This window comes from Artibeus jamaicensis, unplaced genomic scaffold (assembly GCF_021234435.1).
Source record: "Artibeus jamaicensis isolate MK-2021 breed Jamaican fruit bat unplaced genomic scaffold, CSHL_Jam_final contig_490, whole genome shotgun sequence".
Taxonomy (NCBI): Eukaryota; Metazoa; Chordata; class Mammalia; order Chiroptera; family Phyllostomidae; genus Artibeus; species Artibeus jamaicensis.
In genome coordinates, this window is record NW_026521861.1 from 17792555 (window position 1) to 17814058 (window position 21504).

Genomic DNA, 21504 nt, shown 5'->3' on the forward strand with positions numbered 1-21504 from the left:
TTCTGCCTAATCTCTAAAGTCACAGGCAAAATATTACAAAACATATGGTCCCTCTCTCTATTGATTTCGGATTCAAACCATTCATGTGTCATCAGTCACAACATGTGTGACAAACAAGGACACGAGAGCCATGGAATAGAAGCGGGACGGTGTCAAGTTCACAGAAAATCCCCCACAGGGGCCTGGTCTGGTTGAAGAAGGTTGGTCCAAAGGCCAAGCCCACTCACTCAGCTGCACCCGGACTCTGGAGTTACAGACACCAGGAGGCCAGCCAGCAGCATGGGTGGGCAAGATACTGGGGTGTGACTCAGACAGTTCTGCCCGAGCCATCTGTCCTGCCTAGGGACAGCGAGACCCTCCGTGTGTTCTCTCCTGGCCCAGAGCCCTGCTCTGGTCACGAGGTCCCACATGGAGCCCAGCGCTCACATGTGGTGCCCAACGCTATGAAGACACCTGCCTTCGCTGTGGGGGAGGGTGCAGGAAAACAGGGTCTCACGTCGCCTGGGAGTCAAAAAGCACACGGCACGATGTGCATTTGGGGATGCCTGGAGCTCTACTCTCCGTGGACTGACGCTCGTCGGCTCGGTGCTAATGAGTGAGCGAGACCCAGGCGGAGAGGTGGCGGAGGCGGAGGGGGAGGCGGGGAAATGAGAAATCGCATTTCATTAATCCACAAAGAAATGAATCCGAGGGCTTCATTGTGCCGCCAGGAGAATGATTAAAGAGGCTGGAGTTGCCACATGGCTCTGCCACAAAAGTCCCTGACATAATGGAAAATATAATTGATAGGGAAAAAGTTAAATGCCGCCGCTGTGACTGCGTGGCAGGGAACTGTTCAAAACGTCACCGGTGACCAGACACGGAGGAATGCGGCTGCGCCCGCACCAAATTCGTCACAGCAGCCAGAAAAATAAACACACGTTTCACATAAAGATTATTTCAGGCTTTGGGGGCTGGAATGGAAAGGCAAAAGGCTCTTTGACCATCAGGAAATGTCCTTGATAGATAGGGATTTGCATTTTTTTTAAAATTTTGCACAGAGCAAAACCACGCCAGAGATCCATTAAATGCCTCTGCTTGGTAGGTAGCCACTAGAAATGATGAGCGTCCGTGTTTTAAAGTGGTCACGGACACAAGTACTTCTGCTACTTTTCATTCCCCTTCTCCTGCAGGTGGAAGCACTCCTGAAGGGTATGTGGAGGCCGAGTCTCCAGCAAAATAACGCTAACGTTCGCTGGCCCAGTGAACTAGAGAACCTGGGCTCGCTCCCCAAAGAGGGTCCGCGTGTTCCATGGGGTGGAACGCACCACAGCCGAACGTCTTCAATAAACCAGGCACGGGAAAAACGCACGTCTCTCACCTACGCTGTCCTCACAACAGTCCTAGAGGGAGCACCGTTGCCATTGTCATTGTGCCCATATTACAAATGAAAGACATGGGGGCCCAGAGAGGTGAAGAAACTTGCCCGGGGCCACACAGCATCCACCTGATGAACCAGAATTCCAATCCAGACCTACCTGACACAAGATATTTTTCAAACGCATCAATGGCTTGACCAACGTGCACAAAGTCAAGGAAATGAGCGATGAATGTGCCTCGGGTCCTGCCACCCCTATAGAGAGGGACTGCGGGGAATGTGACCTCGTTGTCCCTCCTCAGTGGGGAGCCCTGGGCCAGGGGCAAGCACTTATCCCGAAACCAGGACCGGGCATCTCTGTGGGAAGCCTGGGGCCCTATGTGGGCACCCGCAGCAACGCCGAGTGCGCCCCTCACAGCGCTCAGCAGGGCTTCCACCAGACGCCGTGGGACGGCAGGGGGCCTTCTCGCCGACCTCTGTGGATGGGACATTGTGAAGCAGTCTTCCCCACCTGTTGGGCTCACACCTGAGTGTGGGGTCCTTTCTGGGCCCCTCCGCAGGTCTCAGCACAGGACATCCTCCGAAACGGGATCAGCTCCAGCACGCTCTCTGCCCCTTTGCTGGGTTTGCTTTTCGGTCAGACATTCCCCCGAGTCCACATTCACCCACCTCTGACCCTATAAAGTCCGAAACGCTCAGTGGTGAAGAGCAGGTCCCAGGGTCAAACAGGCCCCAGCTCTGCCCCTTTCTCCCTGCCGCAGATCCCCCCTTCCAGCGTCCAAGCCCTCATTATTTCTAAAACAGGAGCCTGCCGTGCGCCCCTCCAAGACGGGTAAGGGAGGAAGGGGAGGTTCCGCAGAGGGCTGGGACCTTCCAGGGGTTAACTATGCGGAGCTAGTGTTCCAATGACGCTGACGTTAGGAGGTGTTAGAGTGTTAGGAGGAGGCGGCCCACGGGTCCACCCCACGGAGGCCAGAGGATCGGAGACTTACTTCCAGCCACAGTGTGCCAGGAAGCCCCGTTGACGGTCCCATCCTCCTTCTGGAAGTCTTCCGTGTGGCACACCCTCCTCCTGGCGTCGGTCATGAGGCGGTGCGTGGAGGCGTAGGAGTAGGCCAGCCAGCGGAACACGTGGTCGTCCGGGGTGGGCGTGGGCTCCTGCGTCCTCCACAGGGACCGCACCATGTCGTAGGGGTACGCCACCACCAGCTCGCCCCCCTGCAGGTTGCCGCCCAGCACGAAGGGGATTTTTTCCATCCAGGCTATGACGGCCCTGGTCTCCACCGCCACCTGCAAACATCCCAGATGAAACACGTCTTGAGCAATCCAATGAGAAGAAAACTGATTCCTCTCCCTAGCTTTCCAAACAGGGACCAGGTTGAAAAGGCAATCATTTCATGGAAGAATAGGAGCAAAATTTCGAATTTCAAAATCTGTCCTGAATGAACCGGACTTGGTAGAAATAATGGACTTACAAAAGAGAAATCCAGAGAAGTTTGCTTTCGTAGGAACACTGCGGTTACGGACACAGAGGGAAGGGTGGAATAAGAACATTGACATGCTGCAGCTCTGGGAACACAGGGTGGGGAGCCTCCATCAGGGGCCACCGAGCGCCCAGACGCAAACACAGCCACACACCCTGTGTCTCCTGATGGAAGAACACAGCTTCAAACGTATTAACCCTGAGTCAGGCCGCACCCTTCGTCCAGACTGCCTCTGTGAAGGCCCAGGCAGTCCACATGCATTCTAGACTTTGCAGGCCATACAGCCTCTGTCACGGGGACTCAGCACTGCAGGGAAGACACCATAGACAATGCGCAGATGAAAGAAGGAGGTGGGGTTCCAATAACACACCATTTACAGAAGCAGAACTGGGGGGCGGGGCCTGCGGGCTGGCACTTGCCTACCTCTGTTCTAATTAGTCCAGTCTGGTCTGAATTCACTGCCCATGTACAAGGAACACAAGACTATGTTACATGGCCTCACAAGAATATAATTAGCTGAGCCCAGACAAGGGGCAATGCTACAAGACAGTCTAGCTGTTTATAACGTAGCGGTTACAAGGTCGACAGCAATAAAACTGCAAGGGAAAAAGAAAGCAATAGAGGAGAAATCTGTTGTTTAAATGAGACTTAAGAGATTATAAACCAATCAAAATGAATGGGCTTTCTTTGGATCCTGCTTTAAATGAGCTAACAGAGGCAGAATGATAATAACTAAATGTAAAGACTGGCTAGATACTTTATAATATTAAGACATCATTTATTTGTAGATGACAGTGGTAACAATTTCCAGTTTTAAAAGAGAGTCCTGTCTTTTAGAGATAGTAAATATTTACCAACAAAATGACACTGCACCTGGCATTGGCTTCAATAACCTTGTAGGGGGAGGAGAAAGCGGGGGAAGGGAAAAAAGGCCACTGACCATGTTAGACACTAAAATTGGGAAGTTTGATATGGTCACACACTGACCGCTGATTGAGATACTTGTCATCAGTTACTGGTCCCTGTGAAGGTCATTCCAGTAGAATAAAATCCACAATGAAAAACAAACACGGGAAATAATTGAAGTGAGCTTGCAATGTGCTTGCCTAAAAGGTACCATTTCCCACCCTTCCCTGCAGTGGGCCGATACCATCTTGTGACTAAATTCTGACCAATGAGAGTTACGCAGAAATATTATGTTGGAAGTCTGGGAAGGCCTCTGCACATTACTGCATTATCTGAGGGGAGGGCTGCGTTCTAACCCCATCTCTTCCCTCCCTTCACAGACAGGACAGCTGCTGCCTTGGATTATGACTTTGGGGATGAAAGTCACCGGCTAATGAGGTAGCAGCAGAAAGATGGGTGAGTCCCTGGTTCCTGATGACCGTGGGGTACCATCCACCACCAGAGTCCTTTCGCATGATAAAAGAAATAAACCTCTCCCTCGTTCAGCCACTGTTACTTGTTTTTCTCTGTTGTTGCCACTCAACCTCACCCTGACACTCATAGAGACTTTCAAAGACCAGGGGCAAAGACCATGGAGAAAGAAGGCAGTAAAAGGGCGTGAAATTCTGTGAAAATTATTTCTCCTACAATATACTCTTTGTGAAACTAGCCCTAAGGAATTTGGGGGAAACACTTCTCACCCAATTACATTTTTTCTTCCAAAGAAGCATCCCATGTAATGAACCCATGGGGAGTTATTAAAACAAAAACAAGGTAACAGTGAGGGCTAAGGACGATCTCATAGCAGAACTGCCAGAGGCTGGGGTACACTGAGAGTTGCAATTATGCAGATCGGGGACTTTTTTAAAGCATTGTGTTCTTACAGAGGAATGTAACTGCATGATTTTTTATAAAGAATCTCCTAAAATATCAACTTGGAAGGTATTTAATATGTAGCCATCTGGCACACATCCCTACTTTTGGAGAAAACTCATAAAAGAAGCACCGGTTTTGCCCTGGTCCCCTGCAGATACCGGGGGGCTTTCACCCCGGCCTTCCGGGCCCTGCAGACTGTGGGTGCCGCGCTCACCGTGGCGTTCTCAGACCGAAACCACTCGGGGATGGCGATGTGGTGGTTGGGGACGTTCCGTGGGCTGTTCTGGCGGCCCTCTGTCTCCCAGAGTAGCGTGTTTAAGTCAGGAAAGTTGTTGTTGATGTCGATGCCGTCGTGGGTCCAGCGCCCCAGGGACCAGCCTCCCAGCTCCGAGCCCTGGGAGACAACTCGGAGTGAGAGGAGCCCGCAGACTGCTGGCCGGTACCGACTCCGCCACACACAGGACGCCCCCGTCGCCATCCCGGAGCTGGGACTCTGCACACCCTCCCACCCAAAGGCGGATCCACACTTGGTGGGTGATGGATGATAGAGCCAAATCACTCCACAGAGAGGGACTCCTGCTGCAAGGCAGGGCTCAGAAAGTGGGGGGTCCCCCCTTCCCCTCTCCTTGCCCCTGGGAGCATCTACACTGGTCAGATGAAACACTGGGCGGTAATGACTCTGAAAGCCCATCACTGCAGAATTAACAGCCTCCCTGTCCTGCCCCTAATCCTGGCTCACAAACCCCCAACCAACTGGCCTGCAAATCCCTATTTGTATCAAAGAACACACCCAAAATTCTGGATCGTAAAGCGTGCATTTGGTAGGTAGCATTGTTTTAAGCAGTTTTCCATTTTATTCCCAGATAATCCTAACCCTACTCTATACAAGATTCTATACATAACTGTAACCTATACAAATTCTACATCATGCTCAGAACATGAAGTATAAACGACGTATCAGAACACCAGAACAACTCTCCTCAGAGGACTGAGGTCTGTGAGTAACGCTCAAGGTCAGGGCCCGCCAGGCGAAGCGCTTACGCCATCATGCCCCCCCCCCCGCCCCCATCACGACCACTGTATTAGCAGCCGTGTTGCTCACGCTCGCCGTCTCCAGTCTGCTGATGTGTGCCTCTTGGGGTCCCTGTCATCCTCAGTGACAGTTTGTATCTTTCATAACCTCGTGGGGTCCCTGCCTCAGAAGCGACACTCAACAAGGAAGCTTCAAGTACGGGTTGCTTATTATTATGATTATTATGATTAGAGAGGGCAGGAAACATCGATTTGTTCCACTTACTGGTGCACTGATTGGCCGGTTCTTGCATGCACCCTGATCAGGACTGAACCCACAACCCTGACGTGTCTGGACAACCCTCTGACCAACTGAGCTACCCGGCCTCAGCCCAAGTGTGGACTTCATCTCCTGGACAAGCGTGCCATGCATCCGGCGGGGGGGGGGGCCCGGCTGTCGCACCGAGTGGGGGCGCGGGGCCATTACCCCTTCGTAGGCCTTCTCGTAGCCGTCGGGGTTCAGGGAGGGCAGGATGTGGATGCGGGTCTCCTCCACCAGGCGGACGATGCGTGCGTTGCCAGCCAGGTACTCCTGGCAGAGGAACTGCACCAGCAGCAGCAGCAGCTCGCGGCCCAGCACCTCGTTGCCATGCGCCCCCGCGATGTAGTGGAACTCGGGCTCCCCTGGACTCAGAGACGGGAAAAAGACGGGCTCCGGTCACGCTGGCGGCAAAGCAGCTGTTGTCACTTGGTGCCGGGACACAGGAGGCATCCTGAACAGCGTGAACTTACAGGCTTAGCCCCACCGGTTCTTCCCAACGATCCTCCAAAACTGTATCAGCATAGTTTCCATTCCCAGGAGGTAAGTAACTAAGAAAACGCACAGAAAACTCTCCGAGGACACCAACCCCTGGGCAATAATGTTCACTGCTATTCGCAAGGGCACTGGGCTGAGGCTTTCAATTCACACTGGAACACAAGCCACAGAAATTAGTTTTCTGTTTGAGGAGGCAATTATTTTTTTAAGAAGAACTTCTTTTGAATTGCAGAAGGACACAAAGGTGAATGAACACCGGCAGACAACAGTCCGGCAGGGCGAATCAGCGATGCACGCTTTTGGAAATTTTGGAAAGGGCCGAGTTGGAGCTTTTTCTCGTCAAAGCCCAGTGTTTTCAGGGCTGGGCGCAGACAGACAGCGCGTCTTCCCTGCTCACTGGGAAGCTGCTGCCTTTAGGGCAATGGGCTGTTATGTGCAGATGAGCCCTTTACAGGAAAGTCCTGAGAGGAAGTCCAGAAACACTGGCGAATGTTCAAGTTGGACGAGTCAGACAAACCTCTGAATTTAAATAGAAGGGGGTCCCTCAAGGACTCACAGATTTACCAGGAAGAAAACCAGGGAAGCCCCTCTGACTTGGAGGTGGACATGGGCTCTGAGTGACTCATGGGAAATGGCTGAAAATAGGAAATGCTTAAAACAGATTGAAATATTTAAAAATAACTAGGGACCTCCTCTGATTTGAGCCTCTAATGACCAGGGAGTCCAGAATTTTCTTCCAGAAAAGGACCCTGTCCGACCCATGTCTGGCCACCTTTTTCTTTGGTTACCGCGCTTGGTCTCAGAACAGTACTGAAAACAGGAGAACAGGACTAAGAACAGTCCATCCGGAGAAAAGGAGGGCATCTGTAGCTTAAGAAAGCCCACAGCCCGCATTGCAAGGCAAGAGACTTAGAGGACGAACTGCAGAATCTCAGTGAGCACAGTGTGCGGGCAGCTCCTGCCCTGGGTCACAAAGGCTCCGGAGGGGCCATCCGTCTCCTTCACTCGAGGAAGGCACCAGGCATGAAGGGACGCGGGCGTCCCAGAGGGGCTGCCTCACCGACTTCGTGCTCCCCTGGGTGGTCCGAGATCTCCACCGCGTACAGCTTCAGGCCCTGGTGGCTCTTGCCAATGTTGTAAATCCTCGTGACATTGGGGCACATTTCATTCACAACCTTCATCAGCTGAAAAACAAAACGGACCAGGGCCCTAAGCAATGAGGGCTACACACCACAGGGGGCAGGGCTTCCCCCAAGGCAGCCACTGCTCCCCTCAACAGCCTCACACGCCCTGCCCCCACCACGCACTGCCCCTCTCCACCTGCCTGGAATGGCCTCCTTGGGCCCCCTCTGCCCTTCCCTCCATCCCAACACCCCTTGGCTGTGGTTATCACTGTTCTCACCTCCCCGGGGGGGCGGCATTACCTCCCTCCGCTGTAGTTCTCACCTTTTCACTTTTTTCTCCTTCCTTTTGTCCCCTCACTGGACTGCAGACCCTTTATGGGATGGGCTGAGCCTTTTATCTCTGTATCCCTGCCTGGATGCATATTTATTAGCAAATACCAGTTTTCCTCCCCAACACAATGAGCGTGTGTGGGACAGATGCCGCCCCCCAACTCCTGGTGGGAGCTCACAGTGCAGCAGCCACAGCAGGGAGTCACACGAGGACCCACCTCACGGGTGTGGTTAGGGGGTGGGGGAAGCAGGCTTCCACGAGGAAGAGAAACACAAGAGTGTTGTTTTCTGAATTTTAGAGTCAACTCATCGTACTGACAGCTGCCGCTGCAGGAACGGACAGGCTGCCAAGGGGGTGAGGTGGGCTCTGCCAGTTGCAGGGCACCAGCTGCCCCCCGGGGGGGGACAAGGAGGACAGAGACACCCTCTCCTGAGGTTGCCTTGCCTCCCATCTCTGAACAAGGACCTGTGAGTAGCCTGTTACATGGTCTGGAGGTGCTGGGTGAAAGACCAGCCCCGCCCCTGGTGGGGGCAGGAGCAATGGGCTGATTCTGAGGCCTTGTGTTAATAAGGGGGCTTGGGGGGGTGGAGCTCAGATGGAGCAGAAGCAGCGAGGAGGAACAGCCCCGCCAGGGAAGAGACCATGCCGGTGCCCATCAGAGAGGACTTCATCCCCTAGAAAGAGGACAGAAGCTGGGCTGCTGATGGCCAGAGGACGGCATGGCCCACAGGGACAATATGGACCTGGATGTGCTCAAACCATCTTTCAAAAAATTCTCCATCAGTCCAATTATCCATAAAATGTCTTTGTAAATCGCACATAAACACATCTGTTGCAAATTTATGGTGGGTTAAAATCTACGAAGACTGGAGCATCGGTAGTATGCAGAATTTGGGACACGGTGGAGTTATAGTGCTGAGTGCTTCATCTGCCTTTCGTAACCCAGCATCCTGCGTTCGAGGAGCGCTGGCAAGCCCTCCTCCAGGAGTGGAGGGACGCCCAGCGGTAGGGCTCCACTCCAGCACCTGACTACGAGGTACCCCAGGTGCAGCCGTGATGAGGAGCGCAGGGTCTAATTCCTTCCTGGGGCAAAGCTGCCTCCCTGACAACTCCTTTTGTGTTACAACGTCTGGTGAGAGAAGGAGAGAGCTGACTGTAAAGAACTCATGTCCATAAGGGGGCAAGGGCAGAAACGCCTCGGCCTGTGGAGGAAGGTCCCGAAGGGGAAGGCAGCTTCTACATCCATCAGCACGAGAGATACTGGGTGCAGGTGGGAATGGAGCCACAGGTGAGATGCAGCACGTTTTAACAAGCGACACGTAAGAATGTCAGCAAGAATGTCGACAACTGCAGTAAGGAGGTGTTCTATTTCTGTCGATCGCAGTCGTAATGCTTTGTATTTCTCCACTGAATCTCACATGTGACCACAAGGTAACTGTCCCCATTGTACAGATAAGGAGACTGAGGCTGAGAGACACACTGAGGGATTTGCCCAAGGTGCCCCTGCTGGTACCCAGGGACACCAGGGCTTTGGTGTCTTGGGGCCCTCACCTGTCTGTGAAGATGCAGCAAAGCAGGGAAAAGCTGCACGTCCCTGATGCCGGATTTTCTGCGGCACACTGCGACCCTTCTGTAAGATGGCCACAGCACAGTTGCCATCTGATCTGGGGCCCCGCGTGCTAGCTGCTACCGGTGGCACTCTCTGCTTCCAGCATCACCCTCAGCTACCCCCGATCAGCAAGAGGTGCTGTGGGGCCTTCCAGCCCATAACCAGTGCTGCGGACACACAGCCACTTGGCTCACCCGCCACTGGGCAATGAATGCGCACACTCAGCACGGAGCCAGGCTGGCACAGGATGCCTCCCCCGTCCCCTCTGGTGATGCTGCTGCAATGTGCTGCCTGTGTTAGAGGTCATGACCTTGACACAGGAGAAGGGCGAATACCGTCTTCCCTTGGACATGCTCTTAGCCGTGAGTCCACCCGTGGGCCCGTGTCACCAAACCAGCCACACGTCCCCTCTTTGGTTGTGGCAATAGAGTGCATTGTTGTGTTCTCATGAGCATCCTCTCTGCACACAAGGATGAGAACACTGGCAGTTGGAGAATCTTTTTTACAAGGTTCCTGACAATCCTATCTGCACAGTGGCCTGCTGAGGCTTCCCCAGCAGCCAGGTGTGCCCGCGGAGCCCTGGGTGATGATCCACGGTGCTTGTTCCCCAAAACAGCCAAAGACCATTTTTTGGAGTTTGGGTGTTGATGCATCTTGAAAGGAAGGACTGGAGTTTCTTCACGGCCTCGGAAGAGCGGTTTTCAACCTTTCATCTCAAGACACATAAAATACTAAAATTCTGCGGCACACCAAAAATATATTTTTTGTCGATCTGACAAAAAATATAGGTATAATCTTGATTCATTCACACCGGACAGCTATTGCTGCGTTGGCTGTTGCCATTTTTTAATTGGACAATCTTAGGGAAAGGAGGTGAGGGCGCCTGAGTAAACAGTCAGGTACTGGCTGTTTTAAATCCGCGAGGTACCCCCACTGAAAGTAGCTGCCTCAGGGTGAGCCTTCTCCTGGGGATGATGTCACCTCCAAGCAGGTGGAAATTGGCTCTTGAGGACTACAAGTCTTAGGTATGGTAACGTTTGGTGGCCCTCCAAAGCTCAGCCCTCCTCAACACAGTAATGGGGGAGAGAGGATAGTTAATTAAAGTATGTAAACAGCCTGCTGAGGAGGGCACTAAGGAAACCCAGTGGAGGAGAGAACCTGGGTGCGCGAGACTCTGACTTATCAAGAATCCACGTCCTCATCTCCGCGATGGGAACACCCTCTGCCATCCATGTGCCTCCTGAGTTCTGGGCTCTGTTGCTTCCCTCCTCCCCTGAAGGATGGAGAAGTAGTTCCCTTTGCTGGTAATCTGGTTTCTAGCAATACATCAGAAGGAGACTTCGCGTAGATTAGTAAAACAACGTGCGTGGTGACAGGTGCCGCGGGGTGTTCCATTCAATCCGGGAGCTGCGCACGTGCTCCAGAGCAGGAAGACAGCTGAGGGGACAGTGAGGCGCGCGCTCACTGGAATGTCCTTACAATTACAATTGGGGACACAGCATGACACAGGGCTAAGGATCCTGGGTTAACTGAGAAAAGCAGGGCAAAGTCACAACCACCCTCTAAACAAAACCATGCGGATTCTGTGAACACAGAGACGCACCCAGTGAGCAGAAAACTGGGGGACGTGAAAACCGCCGGGTCTTGAGGTCAGTGAGTTTGCGGACGACTAAGTTTTAGACCTTTGGTTTGCACTCGATGTTGATAGACTATTGTTTACCCAATGAGTTAAAATGTTAAGAGGGAAAAAAGAGAAAGTCCTCTTCCACCATCTTTGCTCCTTTGAGAAACAAACACTACATTTGACTGAGTGGAAGAGGAACCCAGAGCGAGGAAGGGAAACACAGTAAGAGAGGCACCCACGGGTGGGGACCGGGAGCGCATTGGTCTGGGTCTGCGGGGCTGCCGCAGTGACCTGGATACCTGATGTCACCACCGCCACCCCAGGGGCAGGCCCCCCACCCCAGCCCCCAGCCCGAGGCCCCAGCCATCCTCTGCTGCCCTGGAAATCAACACCGCTGGCTGGCTGCGTGCCAGCCCGCGTTTCCACTGACTTTTTTCAGTGCAATGCACTCTACTCACAGGCCAGAACTTGCCAAGCATTTGGAACCTGGCAACCCCACGCTCCACACCAAAGTCAAATCAACCTTTTCCTCAAAACCGCCTCTCTTCCTCCCTTTGCGGGTGGTACCCCACCCCCTAGGAAGCATGCCAGTCCCCACCGTCTCCCCAACTCACTCCCACGGCTGATCTAAGACTAGCCAGTACACCTCAGAAATGCCTTTCCCCCCACCTCCTCCTCCTGGGCATGTCCCCGTCCTGGGGACTGACCAGTGCCCACCAGTCTGCCCTCCATACAACTTCCAGACTGATCTCCCAAAGCTCTGCTCCAGAAGAATCCATCTCTGGTGCTCAGACTCAGCACAGCGGCCTCCCCCAGCACGCAGGTGGACCTCGCTCCCAGCAGACGGCCCACTATTCTGGATACATGCCATCTGTCGCTAGGATGATGGCTCTTGCTTGGCTCTTGCTGTCCTCACTGCTCAGAGCCCCCCCATCAGTCTCTGCCTGCCCAGGCCTGGTGTGCCCCATCTCCATCAAAGCCCCCGCAACGATAGCCAACCAGGGCAGCCTTTTCTCCCTCCTGCTCCCCAAGTACCTGCCCTGAGATGACCTCAAATAGACATCTACCGAGTACACATTATGAGTTTATGATAAAACGAGTCTCTGGCCTCGCAGCCCCAAATGCAGGAGATGTAAGGTACCAGCAGACAAACGCATCTAAGCACCTATAAACAGGGACCCATGCAGTGAAGGCCTTCAGCTCTCCGTGAATAATTAACTCCCTCTCCCTTGGGTACCAGTGTCTGAGCAGCGTCCTTGTCTCCCCTCCCCTCCCCTCCCCTTCCCTGGGGAGGTCAGGGCCTTCCAGGTCACTGCTCTGGGAGCATCTCCTGCCCACAGGAGGCACACGGGTCTCAGGATGTTCCCCTCCCAAGGCGGTACATTGTTCTATTTTTCTCTTCGTCTTCCTGCTCCCGCTGCTGTTTCTCATTTTTTGTTTGTTATGAACGTCTCTTTCAATTTTAGGATAAACTATCTTGTTTTTTCCTCGAAGTAGAAAGCCTTCTACAGTAACCTAGCAGACTCCACATGGGAAGTCGCTAAGCATGCTGGCTGCTCTCCCACCCCCGGGAGCCAGACCCAAGTGGCAAATCACCCCCCACGGAACACCCTGCGGGATGGACAGATGCTCCACGGTGGAGGGCTGCTGGGTCCTGGGACCTTGGAGAGTCATCCAGCGTCACCAGCGGGGCCACATTGGCCACACCAAGGTTTCTCTCAGCTCTAACATCTACCAGAAATGGTGCTCAGAGCTGCCCAGGGCATGACGCACAGCCCCCATCTCTTCTTCCAGGAGCAGAACCCCAGTTCTGCATGTGGGACGACTATTTAAAGACACCTGCCACCCGGATGGACTCTGTGCAGTTAGCTCATTCTGAAATGCATTTGGAGTTATTGCTTTTGACATTAATTGCACCGAGTTGATGTTTGTCTAATTCCTGGGCTCGAAGGATGTCCTGAGATGTGCAGTGAGCAAAGCTGAGTTAACACCCAAGTGCTCCATACAGTGGAGCGGTGAGCAGAACCGCATCAACACCCGAGTGGAGAGCAGCAGGATGACTCACCAGCCTCAAGTCCAAACACATTACCGTGATTTCTGAAGAGCAAGACAGCAAGACAATTTCTTTGGCACATCCCACCTCTAAGTCCGAGCTGACAGGTGTCTGGAAGCTGTGTGAATGTCTCCAGTTAAATGACATGGAGACAAACCGGTTCGCTGACTCCCCCGGATGAGCCAGAGAGCCCTCTGGGCTCAGCCTAATTGCTCCTGAACTTGTACTGGGCAGCTGGGTCCTTTTCTCAGCACCCAGGAGACCATGCTTGGAGCCATGTGAGTTTGGCCTCGGTGAACCCTTGTCCTATAAATGTATTCATGAAGGCATGCCTCTTTGTTCCCTTTCTTCAAACAGATTCTTTGATATCTAAGGACGTCTCATTTGCTGGCACCCACCCTCCCCCTCCCCCACACTTTTCAGAGACATGCTGGGGGCAGACTCTGAACAGGATTTCAGAGGCACAGCACTGAGGACAGGGACTGCTCTTTCAGCCTGTTCCAGTGAACACCTGGTCCCTTCTCCCTCCTGCCCCCAGCGTGCACGCACCAACTAGAGCTCAGAGTCCCCTGACTTCCGTAGTTAGGCTGCGGGCGCTCATCTGGATTGCCAGTCCCTCCTCACAGTGTGTAAGGGCTCAGGGCTGGAAGGGTGTCAGTCAGGGGGACTGAAGCCGAGCTGCACACTAGAATCATAAGGAGAGCTTTGAAATATTTAGATCCCTGGGCCCTTCTGCTGAAGATTCTGCTTTAATTGGCCCCGAGGAAGGGTTCAAGTACAGGCGTTTTTCCAGTTTCCCCGAGTGGTTTCAATGTGCAGCCAAGATCGAGAATCAGACCATCTGAACAACAAAGGGTGGGGTGATGAATGCCCAGCGACCCAGGTTCCCCATCAGGAAGGCGAGGATAACGAGCCCCCACCTGCCCAGGCTGGTTGGGAGGACCGACCACGGCGGTACAGGTGGTGAAGGTCAATCAGTGCGGGCCCTACGCGAGGGCTTCCTGCGGTTGCCACCATTGCTATTATTCTAGAGCCTCTTTCTCCTGGACTCTGCGTACGACCAACATCCTGAAACCCGTGAAGCACTCAAACACACAGAGATTCTTGAGAACTCGAGTACTAAGTCAGAAACATCTGGGGTTGGATTCTATTTCGACCGTCTGCTGGTGGGGGAGCCTTACCCTGGTCATGTGCCTTCTCGCATTCTCAACCTCGAAACCACAAGCACTTCATGAGGCTTCAGCAAACCAAAGGGATCATTCAGACCCTGTCCCTAACACATCGCCCTCATTTCTGACAGTAAACACCTGTGTGCCTCCCACTGGGCACACAGCCTGGGGCTTTTGACAAACACGGGGCTCACCTGGCGCATTTCCCTGTAGCTGTGGTGTCTGAAGTCCAGGTCGTCGGTGGTGGTCATCTCGTTCCGCCGGTGATAGTAGTTGTTCGGGTCTAGGGAGAGAGATGTGGTTTTGAATTCATTGCCATCATTCGTTCCCTTGTGGTGGCTCTACTGAGCGTCTGGCTCATGTGGGGACACAGCCCAATCTCCAGCTTCTAACATCCCCATGGAGGCAAGAGAGACAACTTTCTAGAAGCTTCTTGCGAGTCAGAACTACCCAGTGATGGAGAGTGTGGGCCCGGACCAGGATGCCTGGGCTCCAATCTCTGCTTTTCCAGTTACGTGCTGCGCGGCCCTGGGCACATCACTGGAGAGACTCTTGGCCTTAGTTTCTTCCCCCATAAACAGAAACACACTGGCACCTCTCTCATCGATTTATTGCTGGTATTAGTTGGAATAATCTGTGTGTGTGGCAAACTGTCAGCACTGAATGAATGAATGATTAACTCAATGAGTGAATGAATGAATGCCACACCGCATGCCTGGATGGAAATGATTGGAAGTGCACTGCACACCACTAGTCGCTTGCCCAGCCGTCAGCCCACTCACTGCCTCCCTTCCTCACAGAAGCCTGTGGCATTTGGGAACCCCCTTCCCCACTTCTCGGGGACATACCTCAGCCCCAGTGGCAGGGGTCCAATGTGACTGGTCTAAGCCAATCAGACCACTCCATTTATTCATCCCCTGGCCACTCTTACTGGTCCAGATGGAAGGAAAGGACTTTACTATCACAGAGGGGGAGTGAGTGAGAATCCTCCCAGGGACAGGGCCGAGAGAACCCCAATAACATCAGGAGCTGATGAGTGACCCAGCCCTGGAGCCGAGTCGTCCGTGGGACTTCCACTCATGTGAGACAAAGAACTCCCTCACCCGTCAGGCCAGGGCAGCTGGGGTTCTGTGCCCGGGAGGAAACACTCAGCAGGTGTAATCGGGGTGCATTGACAGGGGTCGCCACTGGGGCCTGGGATTCGGGGTCTGTGGAGGCCATGTCTGCTCCTGACTTAATTCCCTTCCATGTAAATTGATTCTTTTTCCTTTCATGCTTATAATTACATAAGCATGTATTGTTCATATAATTACAGAACAAAGAACACTTAGAAGAAAGGAGAGACAGGGAGGGATGAGGAAGAGGAGAAGGAGAAGGGACTACTCAGGTCTTTCTCCTGACCTGACAAAAAGTAGCAAGGTGAAAAGACCCTCGGCCTGGTGTCATCTCCACCAGAGGGACTCCGCCAGAAATCCTGGCCAGCTCTGACCTCCCTCCAACCAGAGAGAACACGATGCTTTATTGATTGATTTGAGAGACAGGGAGAGACAGAAACATCTGTGTGTCGTTCCACTTATTCATGCATTCATTGGTTGATTCTTGCATGTTCCCTGACTGGGGATCAAACCTGCAATCTTGGCACACTGGGATGATGCTCTAACCAACTGAGCTACCCAGCCAGGGCCAGAAGACAGTGATTAAGACAGGTCAAACGTACTAGCCCGGGAACCACACAAGCAAAGGTTGGAACCGCAGCAGGTGTGGGTTGGACCCCAGTGGCTGGAAGGGTGAGTCTGGAGGCAGAGGCTGTGGCAGGCGATGCCCCCGGTGGCATCAGGAGCGTGAGTCCTGATTCCTGCCACCAAGCGTGGTCCGCAGACCGGCGGTGTGGCTGCTTCTTGGACCCAACCCAGACCTACTGAATCACGGTCTGCATTTTTAAAAATCCCCTGTGACTTCGCAGACTCAGAGGTTTGAGAAGTGCCGTGTGGACGTACTGAGCGCTCTGCCGGGGAGGACGATGGGCGCAGTGTGCCATGCACACATCTGTGGTCACCTGAGCCAGCCACGCGTCTGTGTCCCCACAGCTGCGGGTCAGGACTGACTTCACTCCTGAGATCGAGGCCTCACGCATTGAGCTGAAAATCACATACAGGCCCCAACAATAAAAAGACAGTTTTTCATGCTCGAAGAAGGTTCGCCAATAACGCTATTAGAAACGAATGGCTGTCATTAAAGAGAAATCATGTGGGAGGGCCAGCTGGCACTTTGTCCAGAAAAGAAAGCAAAGCAATTCAGTTTTAGCCAAAAGCACCCCCCTCGCCCCCATTACTTTTCAAGGCTTTCCTTTGGGGACCTCAGGCTGACCCCACCCTCAGGCAAGCTGCCTCTTCTTTGATTTCCAAACCTCTGGGTTTCAAAGTGAAAGTACAGCATATTTTTCATGTTCATTTACACTTAACTTACAGACGTGCTGTGTTCTAAGAGCTATTCAACCCTGGTGTCCCAGGGGCCCCTTTCCAAAACTCTGTAAAGCCCCCTTTGTCTCTGAACACAGGTTACGCCTCCGAGGTTCTTTGGAGGGACCGAAGAAAATCCCAGAACTCTACAAAAGAACCCCATGCTCGGCCCCATTCTTCCAGCCTTAACACAAATCCATTTGCCTAAACATGTAGGTACAAATTTCAGAACTGCCTCAAAAACCACAGTGAGTATTTTTCACAACTTTCTGCCCCCTACGTTTTGAACAAATCCTTCTCTGCTCGTCTGGGCATTCTGACTGCGGTACTGGGAACCCAGTGGGAGTCCAGCTCTGCAGGGAGGCAGATGAGTGAGGACTGAGCCAGGTCCACCTGAGGCCTCAAATTTCTAGCGTGCTTTTATCTTGCAAACCAGAAGCTCTGTGCCCGTCACACAACACGCCTCATTCTCTTTACCTCTGAGCTGTAAGAATCCTATTGATAGACCGTGGTATAGGGCACTTCAGCTTCCAGTGCAGAAATCTCTAGAAACACTATTCAGGAAGTCTTAAAAAGAATCGGGACCTCCTCCACCCACACCTGAGATGTGAGGCAAGGGATGGAAGGACAGAACCAAGGGAAGCAGAAACAAAGGTAAGTGAATTTCTCATACACCAGAGTTCCGAGAAGAAGAGACTCCGGGGCCGCATTTAGACCACAAGGCAATGTCAGGTGTGAGTGGCTGGCCAGGTCCTCCAGGACCTGATTTCATTGCATGCACACACACCCCAAGAATAACGTCACAGGAAAATGGTTATTATATTGATTTCAGGAGACTCTTGAGGCTACCCCTTCCCCTCTCAACAACAGATGAACTCCTGCACACAGTGAGAAACTAGGACCCGCTCTTTGAAGCAAGCAGACCGAGGCTGTGCCGAGAGGCACGGAGGGCAAGCCCCCTGGCCCGGCACAGAGAGGGCCCCACAGACGCCCGCCCACACCTGGGCCTACACATGCCATGTGCTCAAGACAGCCCGCAGGCCCCGGACGGCAGCAGGGGGAACCGGGATTGCAATTCCAGGAGGAACCAGCCCCCAAAGCAGGCCCCGATGGGAGACCAGAGAGGCCTCCAGCATTCTCCTGCATCGGCCTTGAGGGCACACATGCCCTGCACACCAGCGACCCCACTTTCTGTAATGGAATTGAACTATAACCCTATAATTGAATAGTCCTATAATTTATACAATAATCTTGGACACAAAGACACAGAAATGAAGATGTTCGCAGTGGGAAGCTTTATAAAATCAAAATACTGGGGACTACTGAACTTCCAATTCTCAAAGGCAGATGAAAAACACGCAAGTCTGCCCATGAACCAGGACAAAGGCATCCACCACACAGATGGTCCCCGACAGCGTCAATGACATGAGAGAAGTTTTGCAATCAGGACGTACAGATATACCACGAAGTACCCATCTGGTGCTCGGGTGGGCAGGCCGGCAGAGAGACCCAACTTGCCCACCAGTACGGAGACTCTGTTCCAAAACTTCAGAGTTGGCAGAGCCAGATTGGGAACTTTACAAGATTGAGAGACAAGACATAAGTGACATTAAATATGCTTTAAAAATGCATTAGAGTAAGTGGTGGGGAATAGGACACCTGTGGGAACATCATGATGGATGTGCAGACGCCAGAGTGGGTGGCACCCTTCCCCCCCACCCCCCGGCATTGCTGGAAGGACTGGGAAACGCCAGGGAGCAAGGCCTGGTCTCCCACCGCGCCAGAATGGGAAAGCCCCCCTGAGCAGAAAAGAGAGGAGACACAACCCCAGTCAGCTCCCCTTCTTCCCTGTGACCTGACGGGTCCTAATGAAGGGCCTTCAGGATGTTCTAGGGGCCAGTTGCCTGGAGACGCCTGGTCAGGATGAAGAGACCGCCGCCTATAGACTCCATATGTGCGCAGACTCATAAGCAATGAAAGGCCAGGCAGGGCCAGCCAGGGGCCGGACCAGATCAGCCTGTCCAGAGCAGACCCAGCAAGGATCCAGGCGCCACGTGAGAACTCCAGCCCCTTCCTCTCTGCCGCCCTGAGGTCACAGCCAGACCCCTCTGTGTGAACACAGGGCAGCTTGTTGAGAACGGGGGTCTCCTTTTCACTGTTTCCTTCCAATATCTACTGACAGACAATGGGGAAGGGAGAATCGTTGAGAACTTGATCACCAAGGGATCAAAGAGTCAGTAACTCACTCATCCCGAGGGAATAAACATTCACCCAGGGACACAGCCCTCCATGCAGCTCCTCAAATGGAAAGACACTGTGTACATGGTCAAGTTTAAAATTAACTCCTACCACTTCCTCTACCCAATGTGGCAGGCACACTCAAGGGCATTTAAATGTGTCATTGCTTGAGTGTGGGTGGTAGAGTGGAGTGAATTTTCAACCTTGAAATATGCATCATCTTAAAATCCCAGTGGGCAAACCATAGCCGGCAAGTTACTGTGAGGCCCCAAACGCTCACAGTGTTTTCTGAGTGGGAGGATGGGAGATTTTTATTTATTTTCTTTTGGCTCACCCATGTTTTCTAAATATTTTGCAATGAATGTGAATTTCTTTTTACAGGAGGACAAGCTCGCTTGGTTTATCTTCACTGGTTTTGGCAAGGCCCCAGCAGGAACATGGGGGATGAACCCACCTGGCAGCGGGCAGCCAAGGACCTCCAGCCTCAGGCAGATGCTCCCATTGTCGAACCAGGACTGTGGGTTTACGCGGATGTAGCGGGCCACCATGGGGACGGGCAGCTCGTTGAGAACGGGGATCTCCTTTTCACTGTTTCCTTCAAATATCTGTGGCCACACAGGGGAAAGGGAAGATCATTCAGAGCTCTAGTGGCAAGGCATGAGAGAGTCAGCAGTTCACTCGGCAGGGGTGCTGCTTGTGCGCTGGGCACTGAGGAGGAAGAGGAACCAACTCAGGCCTGGCTCCTGCTCACAGGAAGCCTCCTACCCGGGGGTGAGGGGTTATCCTTAGACATCACAGGTGAACCCGATGGGTGCCATGGCAAAGGGTCAGCCACAGAGCTCTGGGTTTCCAGGAGGGAAGGACCCGGCAAAGCTTCAGGGATGAGGGGCAGTGTGACTTGGCCTTGGAGGCCAGCTGCTTAGATCTATAGGGATGGGAAAGATGCTAAAGAAAAGCAGAAGTGCCTGGAGAGGCCCAAGATGGGGTGCCAGGGCGGCAGACCCACTGCGTTCTGGAACATGGGTGTGTGGGCAGGGGGGTGGGGTAAGAACGGGAAAGATGGTTGAAAACAGAGGCTACGGTCAGACTGTGCAGGAGACAACATCAGGAGCGAGCACTTGAGAACCTGAGGAGGAGGAGACGTGGTGAGAACCGCCCACCCTGGAGGAAATCTTGGAGCTGAGCAATTGGGGCCATGACAGTGAGGCAGGGAACTGCCATCATCGAACAGCTGTGAGGGGTCGCCCATTCTTTGAGGGCCACACGACCCCCAGGGCTGACCTGTGACCTGTGAAACAGACTGTACCCCAGCAGCTCTGAATTGTACGTGAGCCCTGAATGCACGTTGGTGCTGCACTGCCAGGTCAGAAGGGAGCAGTCGTTCTCCGTGAGACCCCGAGGTCTGAGTCGACGTGACGTCGGCAAACGCCCGGGGGCCAGAACTCACTGGGTGCCCACAGCCTGTCCCTGCAGAGCCCACACTGCCAGGAACCCAGGCGAAGGGAAGAAGAGACTCACCATGTCTCCAGATCCGTTCTTAACAGTGACCCACGTGTGGCTGTCATTGCTTACCATCACCTTGTAGGACGTCACCCAGTCACTCCTAAGAGCAAATAAAACATCATTGGGACCACACACTCTAAAAGGTTGATCTCTTCCATGTAGAAGGGCAGCAGTGCACAGAGTAGGCTGCCCCTTGGCCAGGACCTTGGCCTCGGCCACAGTACATTCATATAACATGGAAACCATAACAGCATGGAGCTTTCTGAAGAAGGCTATTAAATAAAAATGCAAAGCAGGTTTTCCATGGAGTAAAATAAAGAATAAAGTATTGAGCTTCAAGAATGAACATGAGTGCTGTCCTTTACACACTTAGGACAACGCGTGGGCCCTCGCAAGCACAAAACGTCGGCCACACCAGAGGATGGAACAGCGGGGAGGTATCTGTTCATGGTGGACATCAGTGTCACACGCAGTGGCAGTTCACTGCAGTAGCACGGGGAAAACCAACCTCAGTAAAAGTTGCGAGCTGGCCTACGAGCTTCATTTGGGAAACTGATTCCCAACAGATGGGAGCCTGCAACTGCAGAAATGACAGCCTGAGTCTCTAAGGGACACTGGGTTTCTCCTTGGCCATCACAGCCACACAGTCCAGCCCCCCTGCCCCAGCAACAATCCGGTGACAACTGGATCTGAAGCCAGACCCCTGCACAGAAGTGACAGAGTGTGGCGCCCAGATTTGACTTCCCAGCGAGGAGCTCCATTTGATGGGCTTGTTTATTTAAACAATTTCCTGTGAAAAACACTTTATCCCCTCTGCCCCGGTTCCTTATAACATTAATTCTTACACAGTATAGAAAAGTCTCGCTGAGCACCTTCCTTTTTAATTTTTAAAATATTACACCAC

At 53.0% G+C, this 21504-nt stretch overlaps 1 protein-coding gene across 2 annotated transcripts in view; it reads right to left on the reverse strand.

Annotated features, from left to right (window-relative positions):
• Window positions 1-21504, reverse strand: part of CPXM2 (carboxypeptidase X, M14 family member 2) — an 82645-nt gene that overhangs the window by 7226 nt on the left and 53915 nt on the right. For both annotated transcript variants that reach the window (XM_037159206.2, XM_037159205.2), the window contains 7 exons: window positions 20616-20700; window positions 19552-19702; window positions 14595-14683; window positions 7551-7674; window positions 6161-6357; window positions 4877-5056; window positions 2350-2647 (listed from right to left, as the gene is read on the reverse strand). In XM_037159206.2, coding sequence (XP_037015101.2) covers window positions 2350-2647; window positions 4877-5056; window positions 6161-6357; window positions 7551-7674; window positions 14595-14683; window positions 19552-19702; window positions 20616-20700 — 1124 coding nt within the window. The remainder of the gene's footprint in view (window positions 1-2349; window positions 2648-4876; window positions 5057-6160; window positions 6358-7550; window positions 7675-14594; window positions 14684-19551; window positions 19703-20615; window positions 20701-21504) is intronic.